The sequence below is a fragment of the Peromyscus californicus genome, unplaced genomic scaffold (genome assembly GCF_007827085.1).
Source record: "Peromyscus californicus insignis strain IS unplaced genomic scaffold, ASM782708v3 Scaffold_3__1_contigs__length_106647218, whole genome shotgun sequence".
Taxonomy (NCBI): Eukaryota; Metazoa; Chordata; class Mammalia; order Rodentia; family Cricetidae; genus Peromyscus; species Peromyscus californicus.
The window spans coordinates 27,843,175-27,862,455 of record NW_026294551.1 but is presented as its reverse complement, the minus strand read 5'-3'; the positions used below and the strand labels follow the sequence as shown (position 1 = coordinate 27,862,455).

Sequence of the window (19,281 nt, the reverse complement as noted above, 5' to 3'; positions counted from 1 at the left end):
AACTTTCAGAGCATTGTTGTCCCCAAGGTCACAGAGAATGTTCTTTGGCCCTCCTGGGCTGGCTTGAGAGGCATCATATAGTCCTATCTGCCCTATTAGCTAGGTCCCAGTTCCAGGGACAAGTTTTGGTGAGTTCCAGGAGAGAATGTAATGAGCCCTGGAGTATACAGCACAGCCTTTTCTTGTCCAGGGGCTGGGAGGCAATCTTGTGCTTTAGTAGCTTGGACCCCGGGCGAGTCTCATCTTCCCTTCTTGCGATAAGAAACAAAAGTCCCGGCCGGGCGGTGGTGGCGCACGCCTTTAATCCCAGCACTCGGGAGGCAGAGCCAGGCGGATCTCTGTGAGTTTGAGGCCAGCCTGGACTACCAAGTGAGTCCCAGGAAAGGCGCAAAGCTACACAGAGAAACCCTGTCTCGAAAAACCAAAAAAAAAAAAAAAAAAAAAAAGAAAAAAAAGAAACAAAAGTCCCAGTCTCCAGATCACTTTGCTTAACCCCTGACAGCACCAGAGATGAGTGGTCTCCACAAGAACTTCCACTAACAGCCCCTGAGGCAGCCTCTCCCAGCGGGTAATTCTGTCACAGAACTTGTTCCTGACAAGCCAAATAGTGGCTTCCTGTTAACTACCCTCAAAACTGGTTCTGCACCTCAGGGCCATATAAGTCCTGCACAGCTCTGACACCTACCTCACAGTCATCCGGGAACTAGCAATGGCGGTGGCCTCTCAGGACATTCCCTCCCATCGGGCCATCCTTGGAACATTGGGAGCCCTGGGGATGCTGCAGGTAGATCCAGGCGGGGTTGACTTCCATAAGAGAGTCCCTAAACGAGGTCTCGGGTCGTCATGCCTAGGTTAGATCATCATCCCTGAACCAGAAACCTACCAAGTCCCCGCTCAGGAAACCTTGCCAAGAAATGAAGCAGCTGGGCTTATTGGGTGGGGGGGACAAATGGGTTTGTGATAAGGTCTCGTCTGACAGGCCAAGCAGCGTCTAAAGGGGAAGACCTGTGGCCTGTACCTACCCTGTGTACTTACTATGTGAGGAGGGGACCTCTACTAGGTGTTCAAGGGGATGGTTAGATAGCACTTCGTGTTTGAGTGTGTCGTATGGCTGGGGACCTTGTGTATGGCTTTTCTGGGAGTTTGTCAGGCCTGAGCTGTGACTTACACACGAACTAAGTCCATTTGGGGGGCTGTCAAGGGTGTGCGCAGACTGTGATGCTTGTCCTCTTAACCCCCCAACTCATCCACTCCCGTCATCTATCGAGTCCTGGGAATTTGAGCACATCTGTCACCACCCCAACATTTGCCTCAGAGGAGGGATATCAAACGGATATTCCCAGATCCCAGCGCCTCAGGCCTGAGTAGGAAAAGGGTCCCGTTCTGGCACTGAGACACACACACCTCCTATAAAGACTCTCAACCTGTGGGTCGTGACCCTTTTGGGGGTCAGACAACCCTTTCACAGGGGTCACCTAAGGCCATCAGAAAAAAAAACATTTACAATTCGTAACAGTAACAAACTTACAGTTATGAAGTAGCAACAAAAATAATTTTATGGTTGGGGGTCACCCCAACATGAGGGACTGTTAAAGGGTCTCAGCGTTAGGGAGGTTGAGAACCACTGTCCTAGAGTCTGCCTGCACAGGTGGTCACCAGAGACATTTCCTCCACATGACTCTACAGTCTAACCAGACTTTCAGCAGAATTCTAAGATACCCAGAGGTCCTCCAGCTCTGAGATGCTCTGAGCTCCATTGATACGTCCTCGCTCAGTTCTAGGGAACTCTTGGCTCACCACGCTGCTGCCCACCCTTGGCAGTCCTCCATTCCCATGAGCCATCAGGCGTTCTCCAGCTCTCTGGACTGTACAACTCGCACTAAGGTCATCACTTGCTCCTGAGCAAACCATTTTCTATTTGAGTCTCTGGCCTGCGTATCTTAGAGGACAAGAGAAGCCCCTACCTTACGTTTAATTGGGAGGGCGATGTTAAAGAATCTGAGAAATACGCCTGGTACTTGGTACCTGGTCCCAAGTACGCCCTAAGTCTTGCTGCATGGTAGGTAGCTGGTGATCACACCCACCGCCACCATCTCAGGCCCACCAGGTCTAAGTCTGAGCTCATCCACCCCATCCCCTTACCCCCTAGCTCCAGAACTGCCAGGCCCCCAGCCAAGACCCACAGCCATCCTAGACCCCGCCTTCTCTCAATTCTTTGTCCAGCCGGCTCCAAACCCTGTCTGTGCCTTCAATTCTACAGTCAGAATTGCTCTCAGCTTGATCTTTAATCTTCATGCCCACTGCTGTCATCTTCCAGCAATCCCTTGAGGCTGGCGCCAGACTTCCGGCTGCCCCCTGCAGTCCATTCTCCACTGGGGTGCCCAACGAATTTTCCTAAAATGCATGTTGAAGCTCCTCCCTCCTAGGTTAGCCTTTTTGGGGGTGGAGGGCGGGGTGGGTAGCAGAATGAATCAACCCTCCAGCTCCAGCTCATTTTCCCCGCTGGTTCATCCACCCAGCAGTGTTCATGAGCAAGTCTCCCGTAGCCTGGCCTGCAGTAGCCACACACCTCTAGGAATCCTCCCTGTGCCCTACTCCAGTGCCTCGGGTGCACGCCCCCTCCAGAACTTGAAGTGTCTTTTTCGTTCCGGCACCCACAGCTTTCAGTCTTGGGAAATCCCACTGGGCTGAACCCCGACAGCACTGGACCAGGTCTGTTCTGTTCCACGGTGGTCCCCGTCCAGCTTCCGCGCCCAGGCTGGCTGCTCAGCGGATGCTTGTTGAATCAAAGAACGAGAGAATTAGGGCCCTCACAGACCCTGCAGAGGAGGCGGAAAGCCCCGTGCCTCCCGAAGCGGACCGCCCCCCACCCCCCCACCCCCCCCACCCCACCCCTGTCGCTCCGCTGCCACTCGCCCGCTCCTAGCGCGCAGACTCCCTAGCGCCGCGTCTCCGCCGGTCCAAGAAGTAGCGGCGCAATTGGGATCCCGGGCCCCGCCGCGGGCACCCGCCGCCTCCTCCCCGCGGTCCTTGCGGCCTCCGCCCCGCCTCCTTCTTCTCCCTCCCTCCCTCCCGCTCTTTGTCTCCCGGGCGACCGGCATCCCCACAAGCGCCCCCCGCATTGCCTGATCCCAGGCGACCCCCACGGACCTAGCCACCGCGACGCTGCACAAATCCGCCTGTGGCGCGAGGGTCCTAGATCCGCGGGGCTTGGCGGGGGCGGGGCGGGAGGTGGCTCTCTGGCTCTCAGGCGCTCGCTCTCTCTCTCTCTCTCTCTCTCTCTCTCTCTCTCTCTCTCTCTCTCTCTCACACACACACACACACACACACACACACACACACACACACACGTACACACGTACACGCACGCACACACGGAACATCCTCCCGCCGTCAGGTTTCCCGGTCCAGCCCCGCCCGCGCCTCCTGCTTCCCGCAGACCTTTCTCCCTGCATCCCTACACACCTCGCCTCTCCATTCTTTCCAGCTCTGGGACCCTCCCCTCCGATCCCCCCCACAACACTCTGGGATGGAGCGACTCGAGCCCGCCCGGAGCCCCCCGCGGCCGGGGTGAAAGTCCTCCGCCCCTCTCCCGCCCGGTACTCGCCTCGAGCACCATGGGCCTGAGGGGTTCCCGGGGCGCTGGACGCTGAAAATGACGGATGCTGGAGGTGAGGGGCCGGGACCCCTAGGGTGGAAGGGGAAGCGGGGCCAGAGACTGCTGGACTCAAGGTGAGACCCCCGCAGGGTGGCTAGATGAATATAAGCCACAAGGGCCTTTCTTCCTCTATCCCTAGGGAGACCTCACTGGACTGGGGAGCTGGGCTGTCGGGAGGAAACTGAAATAGGATTTGTGTCCCTAATCCCCTTCCTCCTGCCTGAGGAAATTAATTTTTAAAAAAGAAAAGAAAGAGAAAAAGAAAGAGAAACTGGTGTGGGGGCAGGGGGAGAGGCCTTAACTCCTTCCTACCCGGGCAGTTGGGCCGGTGGGTTGGAGAAACCCTCTGTGATTAGGGAGAGGGGACTCTATGATTGGAGTAGGTGCCCTGTCCCCCAAACCCATCTTCCGTGGCGCTTTGATGGGTTGTCAAACTCCTGAGGACCGCTCCAAGCCTGGGCTGGCTGAAGGCTGGTGCCATGGGAGGGGCACGGCCTCCGTGGCTCTACAACTGCTTCCCCCATGCCAGCCTGCCGGGCACCCACTTCTGCGACTTGTCAGCTGCCTCTCTCCCTCCGTCTCCCTTTCCCTCTCCCCCTCTCTCCCCTCTCTTCTCCTTGGGCCCCCTCCTCGCCTCTGGCTTGTGGGGCAGGGTTCTGTTCTTCTCTCACCCCATGGTGGGGCCTCGGGGCTGCCCAGCTGCTTTTCCGGAGCCTCCTGGGTCTGCTCTTTCTTGAGCTTTCTTCTCAGCTCCCTGTGGGCTGGCAGTCTCCACCTCTGGGTCCGCTAGTTGCTCCTTCTGCTCCAGTCCCAGGTTGTATACCTTTTGTTTTGCTTCTCCTTCCCCTGGGCTCCAGGTGGCTTGGAAAGCACCTGCCTTTCCTTTTCCCAGAGAAAGGTCAGAGGTCACTAAGGGTCCTCTAGGAACTGGTAGCTGTTGGGGAAGGGAGTGGTCTGGTGACAAGGAACCCAAAGGTTGTCCAAGGGAACAGGTTCGTTTGCACCCTTGTGTAGCTGAACACCTGTGAGTGACAGGGTGTGTGTAGGAGTGAGAGGCTGGGTGAGGCTGGGTATCTAATTTTCCAAGGCTGGGTTTTGGGTGGCTGGGGCAGGTGATCTCCCGGGTATTACGCTTCCATGGAGTTTTCACATGGGATAGTGCAGAAAGCCCCCTGCTCCTCTGCAATTGTAGGAGCTGGCCATTAAAGACAGAGATAAATAAAGCAGTTTGTGCTGAATCAGGATGGGCTGAGAGTCTGAGCTGGAGGCCCCAGTCCACCCAAAGGGGCTAAAACAGTCCTCGGTGCACATCAGGAGCTCACCCCTGGACTGGAGCCTTCAATAAAGAACATGGCCTGGCCTTCTCCGTGTTGTCTGCAGAGAGCAGCCATTCTGGTGGGAAAAGCAGCTCCTGTCCTGAGTCTCTAGTCTGAGAGGAGAGCACATGGCTCATCTGAGAAGGAGAGATAAGACCCAAGCAGGAAACCAGTAAAGTATGAAAAGGTCTCCATTCCTCGGGGATTGGGGAAGTGGCTTTCAAACAGTGTAGACAAGTGGGGGTTGAGGGGTGGGGCGGGGGGGAGCCCAACCTAAGACAACAGTCAGGAGAAGGGGCAGCTGGACCCTAGTCAGAGCAGGCTTTGTGATCCAATGAAGAGAGATAGTTTATGTTGAGGGCCAACCTATGTTCTCATCTGGCCTCCCGGGCCAGGAAGGAATATTCTAGATCTTGGCTACTAGTTCTCAGAGTTCAAGGATGGCAAAGGGGTCCTTGCTGAGCCATTGCTGACCTCTCCCATATGGCATGTTTTGGCCCAGCTCCAAGCATCCCTGAAGCCTAGTGGAGGTGGTTTTAATGCTTGCCTTAATCCTAGCCAGTGCAGACCAGCTCCCCTCCCTCTACCCCAGGCCTCCCCCGAGAGTATCCTCATGAGCGACACTGAAACTGCAGGTCATGCCTCTAGGATAGGGCTGGGAAGCAGGAGACGGGGTCAGCGTCTGCTTCTGAGCTATTGTATATTAAGGTTCACCTGTAAAGTGGGGGATACCAAGATGGCAAGCCAAGCCCAGCAGCTCATAGAGACGTGATGTCTGTGAAGTACATGACATGATAGGAGAGCCAGAGGGCATGTGGTCCAGTCCAGTGAGACCAAAGAATTCAAAAGAACTGGAGATTAGGTCTCAGCCATCCAGTGTCTCCCTGCCCTGAGCCCTCAGTGGCCCCTGTGCTCCCTCCCTCTCTCCCTCCTCTCTTTTAATATTTTTTTATTTATTGTATATGAGTGCTCTGCCTGCATGTATGCCTTTATGCCAGAAGAAGGCATCAGACCCCACTATAGATGGTTGTGAGCCACCATGTGGTTGCTGGGAATTGAACTCAGGACCTCTGGAAGAGCAACCGGTGCTCTTAACCACTAAGCCATCTCTCCAGCCCCTTCCCTCTCTTATCCGTGTTCCCTACACCTGTTAGGAAGCCCACCCAAGGTGTTTCTGATGCATTTCTCCTCTTTCCCTTCCTTCCTGCCTTCCTGCTCTTCTTGCTTCCCACAACAAAACAACAGACACCTAACCCAAACAACAGCCCAACTCTGCCCATCAGCACTCCTTCCCAGAACATTCTGAATGCTTCAGAGATGTTCTGCTGTGAAAACTCAATGCCCTGTTGCATCTGTGAGTCTGTCAAGCACTGTGAGAACTTGGATTCTGTCTGAAACAGTGAACGGCCCTGCTGGTGATGCCAGCTTCCCACACAGTTCAGAAAAGCGGGTGGCGAGGGCCCCAGTGATGGAGGAGGAAGAGCTGGATGGGATGATGGATGGAAGATGGACAGCTGATAGATGCAAAGATGGGTAGATGTATGGATATAATAGATGTTGGATGGATGGATGGGAGGAAGGAAGGGAGGAAGGGAGGGAGGGAGGGAGGAAGGGAGGGAGGGAAGGAGGGAGGGAGAGAAGGACAGCAAGCAGATAAATAGAAAGCTAGGTAGGCAAATGGATGGAAGAACCTGGGTTTTAAATCTGTACCTGCTATTAATTGCTGCGAAATCTTGGGCCAGCCACTTCCTCTTCTGTCTCTGTGTAAAACGAGAGCTCTGGCTTTACTAATCTCCATGACTTCTAGATTTGATTTTGAACAGTTGATGATGATGGAGGCTTTCGGGGGGAGCTAGTGATTGGAGAGCCTAAGGCAATGCAGAGACCTATGTGAAGTCAACAGCCAGTAGTTAGACTCCGAGAAGCTGGCTTGAGTCTGTGCCCTGGAGTGGCTTTGCTCTGACTTTCCTGCTAATGTCTCCTGCCTCAGCTTCTCTTCCAAGGACCAAAGGGAGAGTTCTAAGGAAAGGAAGGCAGTGAGTGGGTGGGAATCGGGAAGCTATTGACTTTACTGCCACAACCAACTTGAACCTCTTATCCAGGGTCATTCTCTCTCTCTCTCTCTCTCTCTCTCTCTCTCTCTCTCTCTCTCTCCTTTTTATCCTTCCCAGCTCTCTTGAGTCATGGCTTCCTCAAAGCTCCGAGAACCTGTGGATGAAGTTTTTGGTAAGTTCTGTGTGACTTTCTGTCTAGCGGTAGACCTAGCGATGGGGCCCTTCCTTCAAGTCTACTGAGCATGGCATGGGATAAGGGCAGATAGGGCACTTCAGGACATGGTGTGCAACTGATCTCACATGCAGGGTGTCCTTTGATTCTAAAATAATGTTAGTTGTACAGACAAGGGGTGTAGGATGCAGAGTGCTGATGTGACTTGCTTTAAAGATCACATGGAGGGGTTTGGGGATTTAGCTCAGTGGTAGAGCGCTTGCCTAGCAAGCACAAGGCCCTGGATTCAGTCCTCAGCTCCAAAAGAAAAGATCACATGGAGGCTAGTGAGATGGCTCCGCAGATAAAGGCCCTAGCTGTACAACCCGCCTTTGATTCCCATAACCCACATAAAGGGTGAAGGAGAGAATCGGCTCCACAAAAGTTATCCTCTGCCCTCCATGTGTACTATCACACACACACACACACACACACACACACACACACACACACACACACACACACTATAATAATAATTTTTAAAAAATAGCATCAAAGCATGAAGACTTGAGTTCAGTGCCAAACAGCCACATAAAAACGGAGTACAAGCCGGGCGTGGTGGCTCACGCCTTTAATCCCAGCACTTGGGAAGCAGAGGCAGGTGGATCTCTGTGAGTTTGAGGCCAGCCTGGTCTACATAGAGAGTTCCAGGACAGCCAGGGCTACACAGAGAGATCCTATCTCAACAACAACAGCAATAATAATGAAACTGACATAGCAGTGCACGCCTGTAATCCTGGTGCTGCGTCAGGAAGGCAGGAGTCCTGGGCTTGCTGGCCAGACAGTCTAACTGTGTGAGTTAGCTCTAGGTTCAGTGAGAGTCCCTGTCTCAAAAACTCAGATGGAGAGGGATTGAGGCCATCAACCTCTGGCTTCTATGCACACGTGCATATGCACTCACACACATATGCGCCCAGAGAATGAATGAAAAAAATAAATAAATCTCATGACAAGTTAGCAGCAGAATTGGGCTAAGAACCCCTGTCCTTAGTCACTGGGCTAAACCTCTGTCTACTCCAGTTCAGACAGTTCATACAGTTCATACATTTTCTCCAAGTCACATATATAAGTGCCTGAGATTCTCTCTCTCTCTCTCTCTCTCTCTCTCTCTCTCTCTCTCTCTCTCTCTCTCACACACACACACACACACACACACACACACACACACACACACACACGCACACGCAGGGCCTCCATGTCTCTGTCTGCCCATGCCTTCAGCGTCCACTGGTGTCCACATATACACTACCATTTAGAGAGGCAGAGCTGTCAGTTCTGTGGCTGTGTTGTGGACAAGCTGTCCTCCGCTAGATTTGAGTGGATGACTCCTGTGTGTAACTCCCAGGGGCTCCTTAACGTGGGGTGCCAGAGGGCTCCAGCTTCTCCTGCTTCCTCCCATCTCTGCCTTTCTTTCTTCTCTTCCTCCTTGCCGTCGCCACTGGCCCTGGTCATGCCAGTAGTGTTGTCTCAGTGCTTCTGGGAACACTGCTCCTTCCCAGCCCCCACCCCCCACCCCGCTTACACCCCCACCCCACCCCCCCCCCACCCCACCCCCGGCAGCATTTCTCCATCTCTGAGGCTGGCCCTACACAAGTCCAGCCTAACCTTGGCAGGTCCGCAGAGGTGAGCTTCCCTTAGTGAGGGGAGGGCTTTTCTGTCTCCTCTCTCCCCACCTCCCACCCCATGCTCCTCACCAATCCTTTCTTGTTTTTCTCCTGTCTGCTGAGGTAGCTGGGCACTGCCTGGAGTGCTTCCTCATAAGAAAACAATTAAATATTCATCACTCATCACTCCCACTGCCCAGAGCCCAGAGGGGGAGGCTGGGAAGGGAACAGATGGAAGGAGGGTTTGAGGGACCCTGGTGAGACTGGGCCCCACTTTGCTTTGTACCCCCCACGCCCTCGGGAGACCCTTTGCTCTCCAGACTATGGGTAATACCCATGTTGCCATGTGGAGCAAGGACCCATCACCCTGACGCAGATGGCTGGATACCAGCTGGGTGCAGGCCGTGGAGAGGAAGTCAGAGCACTGGCCCAAGGGCCAGGAGACCTGGACACTACCTTTACTCCCTCCACACAACTGACCAGACCTCTCTTGTCGGAGTTCAGTTTCTCCACCCTTAAAATGACGGTTTCGACACAATGTTGCCTCCTTCTCTGTTCAGAAATCGCACAGCTGATGTGTCTGATATTTCCAAACAAGCCAGCCTGCCTGTCTTTGACCCCAGCTAGCTCTTACCAGCTCTATGCTCTTGGGCAAATTAAGGCTGCCCTGGGGATCCCGAGTCTTTTCCTCTGAGATTGTAGGAGGTTTCAGTGACCGGTAATTGTGAAGCACTTGGAGCAGTGTGAGCTATTACCGGCTTCGGGCTGCTTCCAGGGAACCGGGATGCTCTTCATCAGGACCCAAATGAGTCACATCTGGATCCAAAAGAGCAGTCCTGACAGTAGCTGTCCCCTCTCAGCCCCTCACCACACCCCTGGACAAATGCCAGGGCCTCTCAGTCTACCGTCTTCAATCAGGCTGTTCCTTGACACCTCAAGCCCAGGGCTACACCATTCCCTCTCCTTAGAAAATCTCCTCTGGCCAGGCAGTGGTGCCGAACACCTTTAATCTCAGCACTCACAAGGCAGAGGGAGGCAGCAAAATCTCTGAGTTTGAGGCCAACCTGGTCTACAGAGCAAGTTCCAAATCAGCCAGAACTACACAGAGAAACCCCGTCTTGAAAAACCCCAAATCTCCTTATGGCCATCCAGGCCTCAGCCTGGCAACCAAATCTGAGGCAGTATCCCTGGTCGCTATTGTTTTCTTGTCCATTCAGGATAGTTCCTTAGGTGTCCCTTTTCTGTCTTTAAGAGAATATCCACTAGGCACCTGCTATGGGCCAGGTGCTGTCCAGTGCCTGTGGTACAGTCATAGACGGAAAGCTCTGTGCTTATGGAGCTGAAAGTCTCATAGGTGGAAAGAGGCAAGCTTAAATAAGAAAGGTATTCGGGATGCCAGAGAGTGATGTGTGATACAGGAAAAGACAGGTATGGCGCTCTGGAGTATATAGGGGAGGGTGTTATACATGCCAAGACTTTGAGGTGCAGACTGGGTGGAAGGAGCAGATGGAGGCAGAAGCACAGGGAGGTGAGGAACACAGACTGAGTCTCGAAGGCCGCCCCCAAGAGAACTTTGGCTCTGCCTCTGCCTGAGATGGTTCTGAGCAGGGGAGTGACAGAGCTGACACCCCACAGCATTAGGATCATTGGCTGATGTGCTGGAAAACACTAAACGTGACCGTGACCGGAGAGCAGGAGGCCAGGGAACGGCAGAGGTGTGAGAGGACAGGGACCTAGGCCTGGTGCTCCTTTCCCCGCCCCTCCCCTTCTTTCCCCCTCCTCCCCCCTCCTCTTTCTCACTCCTCTCTGTATGTGCACACGTATGCGTGTGTAAACTCACCGATAAACCTAAGAGCTTGGGCTGTAGAGTGGGCAGTTTAGAGTAGGTACAGGTCTTGTAGAGGACCCGAGTTCAGTTCTCGGCACCCACGGTCAGGCAGGTCACAGCAGCCTGTAACTCCAGTTCCAGAAGGATCCAGTTCCTTCTGAACTTTGGGGGTATCTGCATCCAAATGCAGATACCCCCCCACACACAAAGACAGCTAAATAATAGTTTAAAAAAATTAAAACCTCAGACATCCTCAGAAGTAGAGAAAGTAACACAATGCACCCTGCCATGTGCTCAAGTTCTGGTCCACCCACACCATGCTCACCCCCTGGCCAGGCTTGCCATTCTTCACCTCCATTACCCTGGATCGTTTTGACTCTCATTGAAAACAGTCTCAGGCTTCCCCTCTGTATTTCAACAGGACTAGCTATTTTGAGGGTGGAGCTAACAGGAATACAGTTAAACTAATTTGTTAGAAAGGGGGTAAGGTGGGGGGGGGAGGGGGGGAAGGAGAGTCAAAAAAGACCCAGGGTTTAGCTTGAGTAGCAGGAAGGATGGAGCCCACTGTTTACCAGCATAGGGAGACCAACCAGGAGGAGAGCCATGGGAGAAAAGAAAGGCTGTGAACTGAAGACCCTGCTGAATATCCAGCAGAGGAGACAAGGAGCAGCGTACATGTGGGAACAATGTCTAGGAGGGCTGAGGGAAGAAGGGTAGCTCAGGGCTGTCCGACTTGGATGACTGGGGTAGACCATTGATTGGCTTAGGAGGCAACAAGTCTGGTTAAGGCAATCCAATGAGTGTGTGTGTGTGTGTGTGTGTGTGTGTGTGTGTGTGTGTGTGTGTTAGACAGGGTTCTCTGTGTAGCACTGGCTGTTCTGAAACTAGCTCTGTAGACCAGGCTGGATTTGAACTCAGAGATCCGTCTGCCTCTGCCTCATGAGTGCTGGGATTAAAGGCAAAAGGGTGTGCTTTTATGGGTTATGTTTGGCTGAGGCACTGGGGTTGGGGGCTGGTTTGTGGGTTCCCTGGCAGGGGCTTCTGCGTTCAGGCCCGTTATTTAGTGGAGGAGTCAGGGCTGGGAATAGACCAAGCGGCCGTTAAGTAGGGGTACCTTTGGCATGTCTACAGATGAGAGAGGAGCAGGCAAGAAGAGTGAGAGTGAAGGATGGAGTGGGGGGCCCCAGAGATACTAAGCAAGGGGTGAACAGGAACCAACTGACCCATCCTGAAGCCCGGGAAGACCCCAGTACCAAGGTCAGGGCCGGAACAAGAGTGATGCTCCGTTACCAGGCAGGCAAACAAAACGTGAAAGTGTGGCCACGGAGTGCTTTCTGCACACCCCAGCAGGTGCCGACTCCCCCCAGCTTCTAGCAGGGTCTAGCACTGGACGGTAGAGTCCAGGACCCAAGAGACAAGCTGTAAGGGCCTATGGGAGCTTTGCTCCTGACACTGACGTTGGCGTGTGGGTGCCCCTCTTCCTCATGCTATCCTTAAATACAGTCCTGAGTGTGGCACAGCAAGAGCGTGTCCCCAGGAGGGTCCCTTTCTGGAGCCACACCCCCAGACCCCAGACTGTTACTAGCCAGTGGCTCCAGTCATCACTTACCTTCTTGGGTCCTAGTTGGCTCTGCTGTAAACGTATCCCAAATGCTGTAGCCTCCCCTCGCCAGGGAGCTCTGAGGAGGAGAGTGATGTGTGTGTGTGTGTGTGTGTGTGTGTGTGTGTGTGTGTGCGCGCGCGCGCGCGCATCCCACTGGGTGCATGGCAGATTCATCCCCCTGGTCCCCACAGAGCTACTTCCTGCCACCCAGAGGTGCCATCCCTACTCTCTACTTTCCACCCATGTCAATGCTTGCCCAACTCTCACCCAGACTTTAGGATCCAGGCGGGTGTGCCCCCCCCCCCCCCCCCCCCCCCCCCCGCCGCCGCTTCTGTGAGTGTCTGCACATAGCCCAGCCACGCCCACGGGGGGGGGCAGGCATGTTGTGCCATGTGCAGGCGCTAGCAGGTGGGGTTCCGAGACCTACTGTCCTGGTGGACCGCACTCCCAAGCAACCAGCTTAATGTCTGCGGTGTGAGTCAGGGTGGCCATCTGAGGTGGCTCTGGTCTCTGTTCGCAGACCTGGACTTGGCTGTACCAGAGACCACCAGACTGGACAGCAGCTTACACAAAGCCCGGGCCCAGCTGTTGGCCAAGGGCCGGAGACACCGACCTTCCCGCTCCAGGCTGCGTGATAGTGCCAGCTCTGCTGAGGACGGTGAAGGCTCTGATGGGCCCGGAGGCAAGGTTGGGGTAACACACACACACTCACCTCTTGCCCCCTGGATCACCACCACCCCCTTCCAGGGAAGTGCGCCCCCAGAGATCTGACAGTCATCCACCCCACGGTCAGCGAGCTGTTCACTTCTGGCTCCTGTACCTCTGTAGAAAAAGTGTTAGCCCATTTCACAGATGAAGAAGCGGAGAGCCGCAGGAATCGGGGAAATCCCGCCCGTTAGCAAATGAAGCAGGATGTCCTCACTTCATGTGATCACCCATTTCTCCCCTGTCACTGCTCAGGCACTCCTCATCCCCTGGCCCAAGGAACCCACCCTCCAGGCCCCAGGGAGTGAGGAGGGGGGGCGCTGGATGAGCGGCTGCCCTTCTTCTAGGTGACCGACGGCTGCGGTAGCCCCCTGCACCGGCTGCGCTCGCCTCTGCACTCGGGCCCCGGCTCCCCCGCCAGCGGCTCTTTCTGCCTGGAGCCCCCCGGCTTGAGGCGCAGCCTGGATGAGGACGAGCCGCCGCCCTCGCCCCTCGCCCGCTACCGGCCCCTGCACAACGCCGCCTCGCATGAGGGCCTTGCGGCCACCTCCGGCTCGCCCCCGCGCTCCGCACCCTCCTCGGACAGCTCCCCCAGCTTCGTGCGCCGCTATCCCCGAGCAGAGCCGCACAGCGAAGGTGAGCCCGGCAGGCGCGACGCCCCCTGCGGGCGAGCACGGGAACTGCAGCTTGGCCAGCCGGTATGGTGGCCACTTGGGAAGTGGAAGGATGGCCAGCAGGTTCCATTCTTCATTTACAGAAGCTTACCATATGACAGACATCTCTGGGACCAAACGGAGCAGTGACACAGTCCTTGGCCTCTGGGGACGTGTAGCTTAGGAAAGAAACAATCAAACCACCCCGTAATTAACATATAGTTACAAATGTAATAAAAGGTATGCCGGGAAACACACGCACAGTTGCTGAAGAGTCTCGCCTGACCTGAAAGGCTTCCCTGAGGAGGTGACGTTTGAGCCAAGATTGAAAGGCTAGTTAGAAGATGGCCAAGATAAAGTCAGTAGTATACCTAGCATGCAGGAAGCCCTGGTCACAGCACACCACATATGGTGATGTACTCCGGTAATTCCGGTACCCAGGAGATGAGGACAGGAAAATCAGGGGTCCAAGGCCACATAGGGAATTCCAGGCCAGCCTGGGTTTCATTGAGACCCTGTCTCAAAAACAAATGAAAACAAACATTCATAGCCCTGTTTTCTCAGTTATAAAGTGCTTTCACACTTTTGCTTTTTTGTTTTTTTGTTTTGTTTTCTTTTTCAAGACGGGGTTTCTCTGTGTAGTTTTGGTGCCTGTCCTTGATCTCGCTCTGTAGACCAGGCTGGCCTCGAACTCACAGAGATCCGCCTGGCTCTGCCTCCTGAGTGCTGGGATTAAAGTCGTTCGCCACCACTGCCCGGCTTGCTTTTACAGTTTGTAAAAGGCAAAAGCCTAGGCTCTATTAGATACTGTAAAATGGGCATGTCTCTATGTTTGAAATGAAGGGGAACTCAAAAACAGAGAGAGTGTCTGCTCCTGGGTCACACAGCTAGTGAAGAACCCCAGAGCCAGATGGTCTAATTCTAAGTCAAGAAATGTCTACCACCCCACATGGGCAGCAGCAGGAGGCAAGCAAACCACCGCTTTAGCTGTTTTCTTCCCCCTCTTCTAAAGATGACAGCCGGGATGCCAGCCCCCCTGAGCCTGCCAGCCCCACCATCGGCTTGGATAAGAAGACTCGCAGAAAGTTCCTGGACCTGGGGTGAGTGAGGGGCAGGTCTTGCATGGGTCCTTGGAGCTGTTGGGGTCTGAACATCACAGTGGGCAGGTATGCTCCATTCCCCTTGCCTCCTTACAGGGTCACTCTCCGCCGAGCATCCACCAGCAAGAGCCGGAAGGAGAAGGGTAGCAACCGCCTGTCCATGGGCAGCAGGTGAGAGGCACCCGCGGCACCCACCCACGGCTCCCATCCTCTCCTGGGACACCCACACCATGCTGAATGTTTTCTCCTCAGGGAGTCCGTAGAAGGTTCTGGAAGGACAGGGAGCTCCCCGTTCCTGCCCTTTTCCTGGTTCACAGACAGTGGCAAAGGCTCTGCTTCCTCAGGGAGCACCACCTCCCCGGCCTGTTCCCCCCAAACATGAGGGCTTCAGCCCCAAGAAATCAGCTTCCCAGGTAAGCCCGGGTCTTTGCTCCTTTCTTCTTCTCCTTCCCTCTTATCATCCGACTCTCCTTTCCATCTGTCTTTTTGCCCCCTGAGGCTAGTTTTACTCTGTAGCCCAGGCTGGCCTAGGGCTACAAGAGTGTGCCATGCTTGCCAGTGGAACCCCAAGACTTTCTTGTCCCACACTGGCTTCCAGCCTTAAGACAAGGACATACTTCATCTGGGCTTGGACTGGGACCTAGGTTTTTCTGGGACCCATCCTGTCCCTCCACAGAGTCACCTAGTGACTCATGACTTCCATATTCTCTGGCTTCATTCATTCATTCATTGGCTCGTGCATTCGTACCCATTCACACTGCTTCCTCCACTCGGCACTGGTGTGGGCGCACCGAGTCCCTGCTGCTCACTCTGAGGCCCCCTTGTTTCGTACTCTTCTGCCTGAGTCAGGCCCGAACTACACCATCAAGAGCTGGCCACCTGCATGGTGGGACCTTTTTAGAGACAGAGAGATGAGCAGGTCCCCCACCTAGTGCTCTGAAAGCTTCAGACCCCAGGAAACGAGAACCATCCACACAAGCAACACTAATGTCTCCATACGCTCACAGGCGGCTAGACTTCACGAAGCCCAGGACTCATGCGTGGCTTTCACTGTGATGTAGGCAAGGCAGGCATTATTACCTGCACCGTACATAAGCAAATGAGGCCCAGAGAAAAGGGGCTTGCTCCCAGATGTGCACAGATGTGTGGTGCCAGGACTTAGGAGAACCATAAATCTCGGGGTTCAGGGGGAGACCCTTCTGATGTACAACTCTGTCCTTTGACCACCGGGCAGCCTTCCTCAGTCCCTCCCTTCTTTCCTTTGTGCTGGTCCCAGGGGACACCCTGCTGAGTGAGACACGGCCCAAGTCCTCACAGAGATGGGAGGCCAATGAGGGTACCCACCAGCCGGGATGCAAGAGGCCTAGGAGAGGGGTTCCATGTAACAGGGACACGTGACCCAGTCTTGGGGAAATCCTGGTGGGCCACCTGAAGGCAGCAGCAGCACCTAGCCTCCTCCACTCCTGTTAGTCCTTCTGCTCGACTCAATGTTAGCGCCAGCTCCTCTGGATAGCCAGCTCCCTCCTAGAGGGCTCAGGTCCTGGTGTGTCCCTTGAGTCATCACAGCCTGTGTCTGGGTTCACGGTCAGGAGCACGGAACTACTGCTGGTGTCTAGTCCAGTATTTCAGGTCCATCTGGTCAAGGTGATGGGCTGGGGGGGGCGGGTAGCTGAACTTGCCCCTCAGCACACATCCCTTTCTGTCCAGGAATCCACCCTGAGTGATGACTCCACCCCTCCCAGCAGCAGCCCCAAGATCCCCAGTGGTCCTCGACAGGAGTCCAAGTGCTCCTATCCCTACCACACGCTGTCCCAGTCTTCGGATGAGGTGAGCCAGGCTAGCCTTCGGACCTGCTGGGGACCTGGCCACAGGCCGGGCTCCCTTGACTCTCCCCGTCTCTACCGCAGTTCCTGGACGAGTCCCTCCCCACCATACAACACTGGACCAGCCAGCAGGTGGGCCAGTGGCTGCGCAGCCTCAACCTGGAACAGTATACTGCCGAGTTTGCTGCCCGACAGGTGGATGGGCCGCAGCTCCTGCAGCTGGATGGGAGCAGACTGAAGGTTGGTCAGGGTGCGAGATACGCCAGATTGAGGTGGCCTTCCAAGATAAGGACCCGCTTTGTCCTGACTTTTGGCCCTGACTTGTCTTCTGAACTGACCTGGGATTTCCTCTCCCTGTCTAGCCGCCGCCGGCCTGGCTTCTGACCTCGATGCAGGGGTCTGACCTAATCTTTGCAGTGTAGTGTGACTCCCCAGTCTGAGTTGAAACTCAAGTCCACCACTTCCATTTGACCTAGCTCCAGCCCGGGTGTTGCTGACCTTGCCCTTTGGACTACCGTCCAATGTTGGGAAGCCAGGCCTCTTTCCTGGCCAGCTCCGCGCCACATTCAGTCTCAGAGCCTGATGCTAGGGGTGTGCTAAGGGGATAGTGTAGAGAGGTAGCTTCCAACGCCTGTAGGTTCCTGGGTTTGAAGGACAACCCCACAGGAAATCTTGAAATGGGGAGAGACCTTGCCGCCTAGCAGTGTGACCATGAGCAAATCGCTCTCCATCCTGAGGACCTCGGGAGGTTGGGCAGGGTCATGGCACCTAGGTTGAGGATCTGGAGCCAAGGATGGGGCACAGATGGCTTAGTGCCAGTGGTCATCTCTATGATCACTTGCAACCCAGTCCTCTTCCCTTGAGGCCCAGTCCCTAGGCAGAGGCCCTTCTTCAGAGCAGACTCCGGAGGTCTGCGGGGGGAGTACGTGGGAGGGGTGTTCTGGGCCTCTTCCCTTCATTCTGGGTTTCTTCCCAGAGCCTGGGGCTTAGCAACTCGCATGACCGGGCGCTGGTGAAGCGGAAGTTGAAGGAGCTGGCAGCGGCTGCTGAGAAGGAACGGAAGGCGCAAGAGAAGACCGCCCGGCAGCGTGAGAAGCTGCGGCGCCGTGAGCATGAGGCCAAGAAGAGCTAGGGACGGCTGGCGGGGCTGGCACCCCGGCGCACTTGCAGCCACCTGCATGGGCCTCACCAGGGAAGTAGGGTCTAGGCACCAGGTTCTTGGGGTACAGGACCCCTCTCACCCTGTTTGGACCGAGTCCTCTGGAGGGAGATCCCAGGGAGAGGGCCCAGGAATAAACCCAATTTCGAGGACTTGTTTGGCACAGATTTCCAGGGGGAAGCAGGTGGCAGATGAAGAGGGCAGAGGCCAGGAACGCAGCAAATCTGGAGCCCGGAGGAGCCCGGTTCAGGCTGAACCTCTTCCCTCTGGCTAGAGTGGTACCGAACAGGAAGTGAGCTCTCGAGAGAAGCCCTACATGACCAGGATTCCTAGGCTCAGAGAGCAGCCTGGGCATCCCGACGGGAGACAGAGCTGTGTCTCCTCAGCTCTTGAAGGTGGCTGTGTGGTGGGAGAGCAGCTCTCCCCAGAGAGGCCAGTGGGCACTGCAGTAGTGTCACTCAGGGTAGATCCCCAGACACCTCCTCCAAGTGGAGAAGAGGGAGCAGTGCGGGGGTGGGGTGGGGTAAGCTGGCCTCTGTGAGGACTGCAGAAGGGGGGCAGTGGGCTCTTCCTCTTTCCCCTTCACTACCCTGCAGGATCCAGCGGGCAGGATGGCACTGCTCCTCTCCACTGGGTCAGGAGTGGGTCCTTGACCCCTTCACAGAGCTAGAATCCACTTCCTCAGAGAGTGCTTGGGCTTGGGCCTTCTCTGGGGGCAGGATAAATGGGAGCTGCTGGGGACCTGGGACATTTCCCCCGACTAGTGCCTATGTGGCACTGAACTGGTGACTCACCCCAGCCGGGCAGAGGCACAATCTGAGGGTGGCCTGGAAGCTGCTGGATCAGAAAGGTCCATCAGCTCCCCAGGTGCCCCGGGGTGTGTCAGGGCCTCAGTGGGCCAAGAGCAGACAAACGTTGCTGGCTCAGGTTTGCGAGGCTACAGGGAGGCCTGGGCCAGCCCTGGGTGGGTCTGGCACATGTCCTGTGAAGGCTATGTTCAGAGGTAGAGGGTCCAGTTGCCATGCTGACCCAGCTTCTCAGGTGCTGGTCGGTTGCTACTGGGCCCAGGAGGTTTCTGAGGACAAACTCCCATCCCTCCCAGCTTCCTGGAGGGGTGGACAGGACCTGCATGCTAACTCCCTCTCTCCTGCCTGGGGAAGCGGCTGAAGGCCAGGGCCCTGTGCTTGGGCTGAGCCATCTGTACTGGGAGAGGGGCCTCAGAGGGAAACTAAGGTATAGGGGCATTGGCACTATCTAGACTGGGTGGGGAGGGTGGAGGCCCTACTGCCCCTAAAGCTGTCAGGGGCCAAGTGTGCCCCACCTGCATGTGAAGGGGAAGATGGTTCTCAACTTCTTTCAATAAATATTTACCATACACCAATGATCTTTCTGTCTGGGACGAGTGACTAAGCTATGCCTTGAGTACCACTGGGCGATGGGCTGCCAGGTGTTCTGAGGGGATGGCCTTGCCTTGTGGTGTACTCAGGTTACCAGCTAGGCCAGGTCTTGGGTACAGGTGATCCTAGAGGACCAGTCTTCACAGGTGTGCATGTGTGGACTCCCCCTC

The 19,281-nt window shown here is 55.4% G+C and overlaps 1 protein-coding gene and 1 long non-coding RNA gene across 2 annotated transcripts; one reads left to right on the top strand and one right to left on the bottom strand.

Annotated features, from left to right (window-relative positions):
• Positions 1-1,530: 1,530 nt before the first annotated feature.
• LOC128123366 (uncharacterized) lies at positions 1,531-3,264 on the bottom strand. Its single transcript, XR_008222658.1, has 2 exons — positions 3,151-3,264; positions 1,531-2,776 (listed from the first exon to the last, which is right to left on the bottom strand). It is a non-coding gene; the product is annotated as an uncharacterized LOC128123366 (long non-coding RNA).
• A 76-nt stretch (positions 3,265-3,340) lies between these two features.
• On the top strand, positions 3,341-19,098 carry Samd14 (sterile alpha motif domain containing 14). Its single transcript, XM_052759682.1, is given in 11 exon segments — positions 3,341-3,671; positions 7,146-7,200; positions 12,795-12,961; positions 13,327-13,615; positions 14,645-14,732; positions 14,829-14,903; positions 14,985-15,102; positions 15,104-15,145; positions 16,440-16,559; positions 16,640-16,795; positions 17,532-19,098. Coding segments are annotated over 10 exon segments (1,254 nt in total). The 5' UTR covers positions 3,341-3,671; positions 7,146-7,157; the 3' UTR covers positions 17,688-19,098.
• The last annotated feature ends 183 nt before the right edge of the window (positions 19,099-19,281 follow it).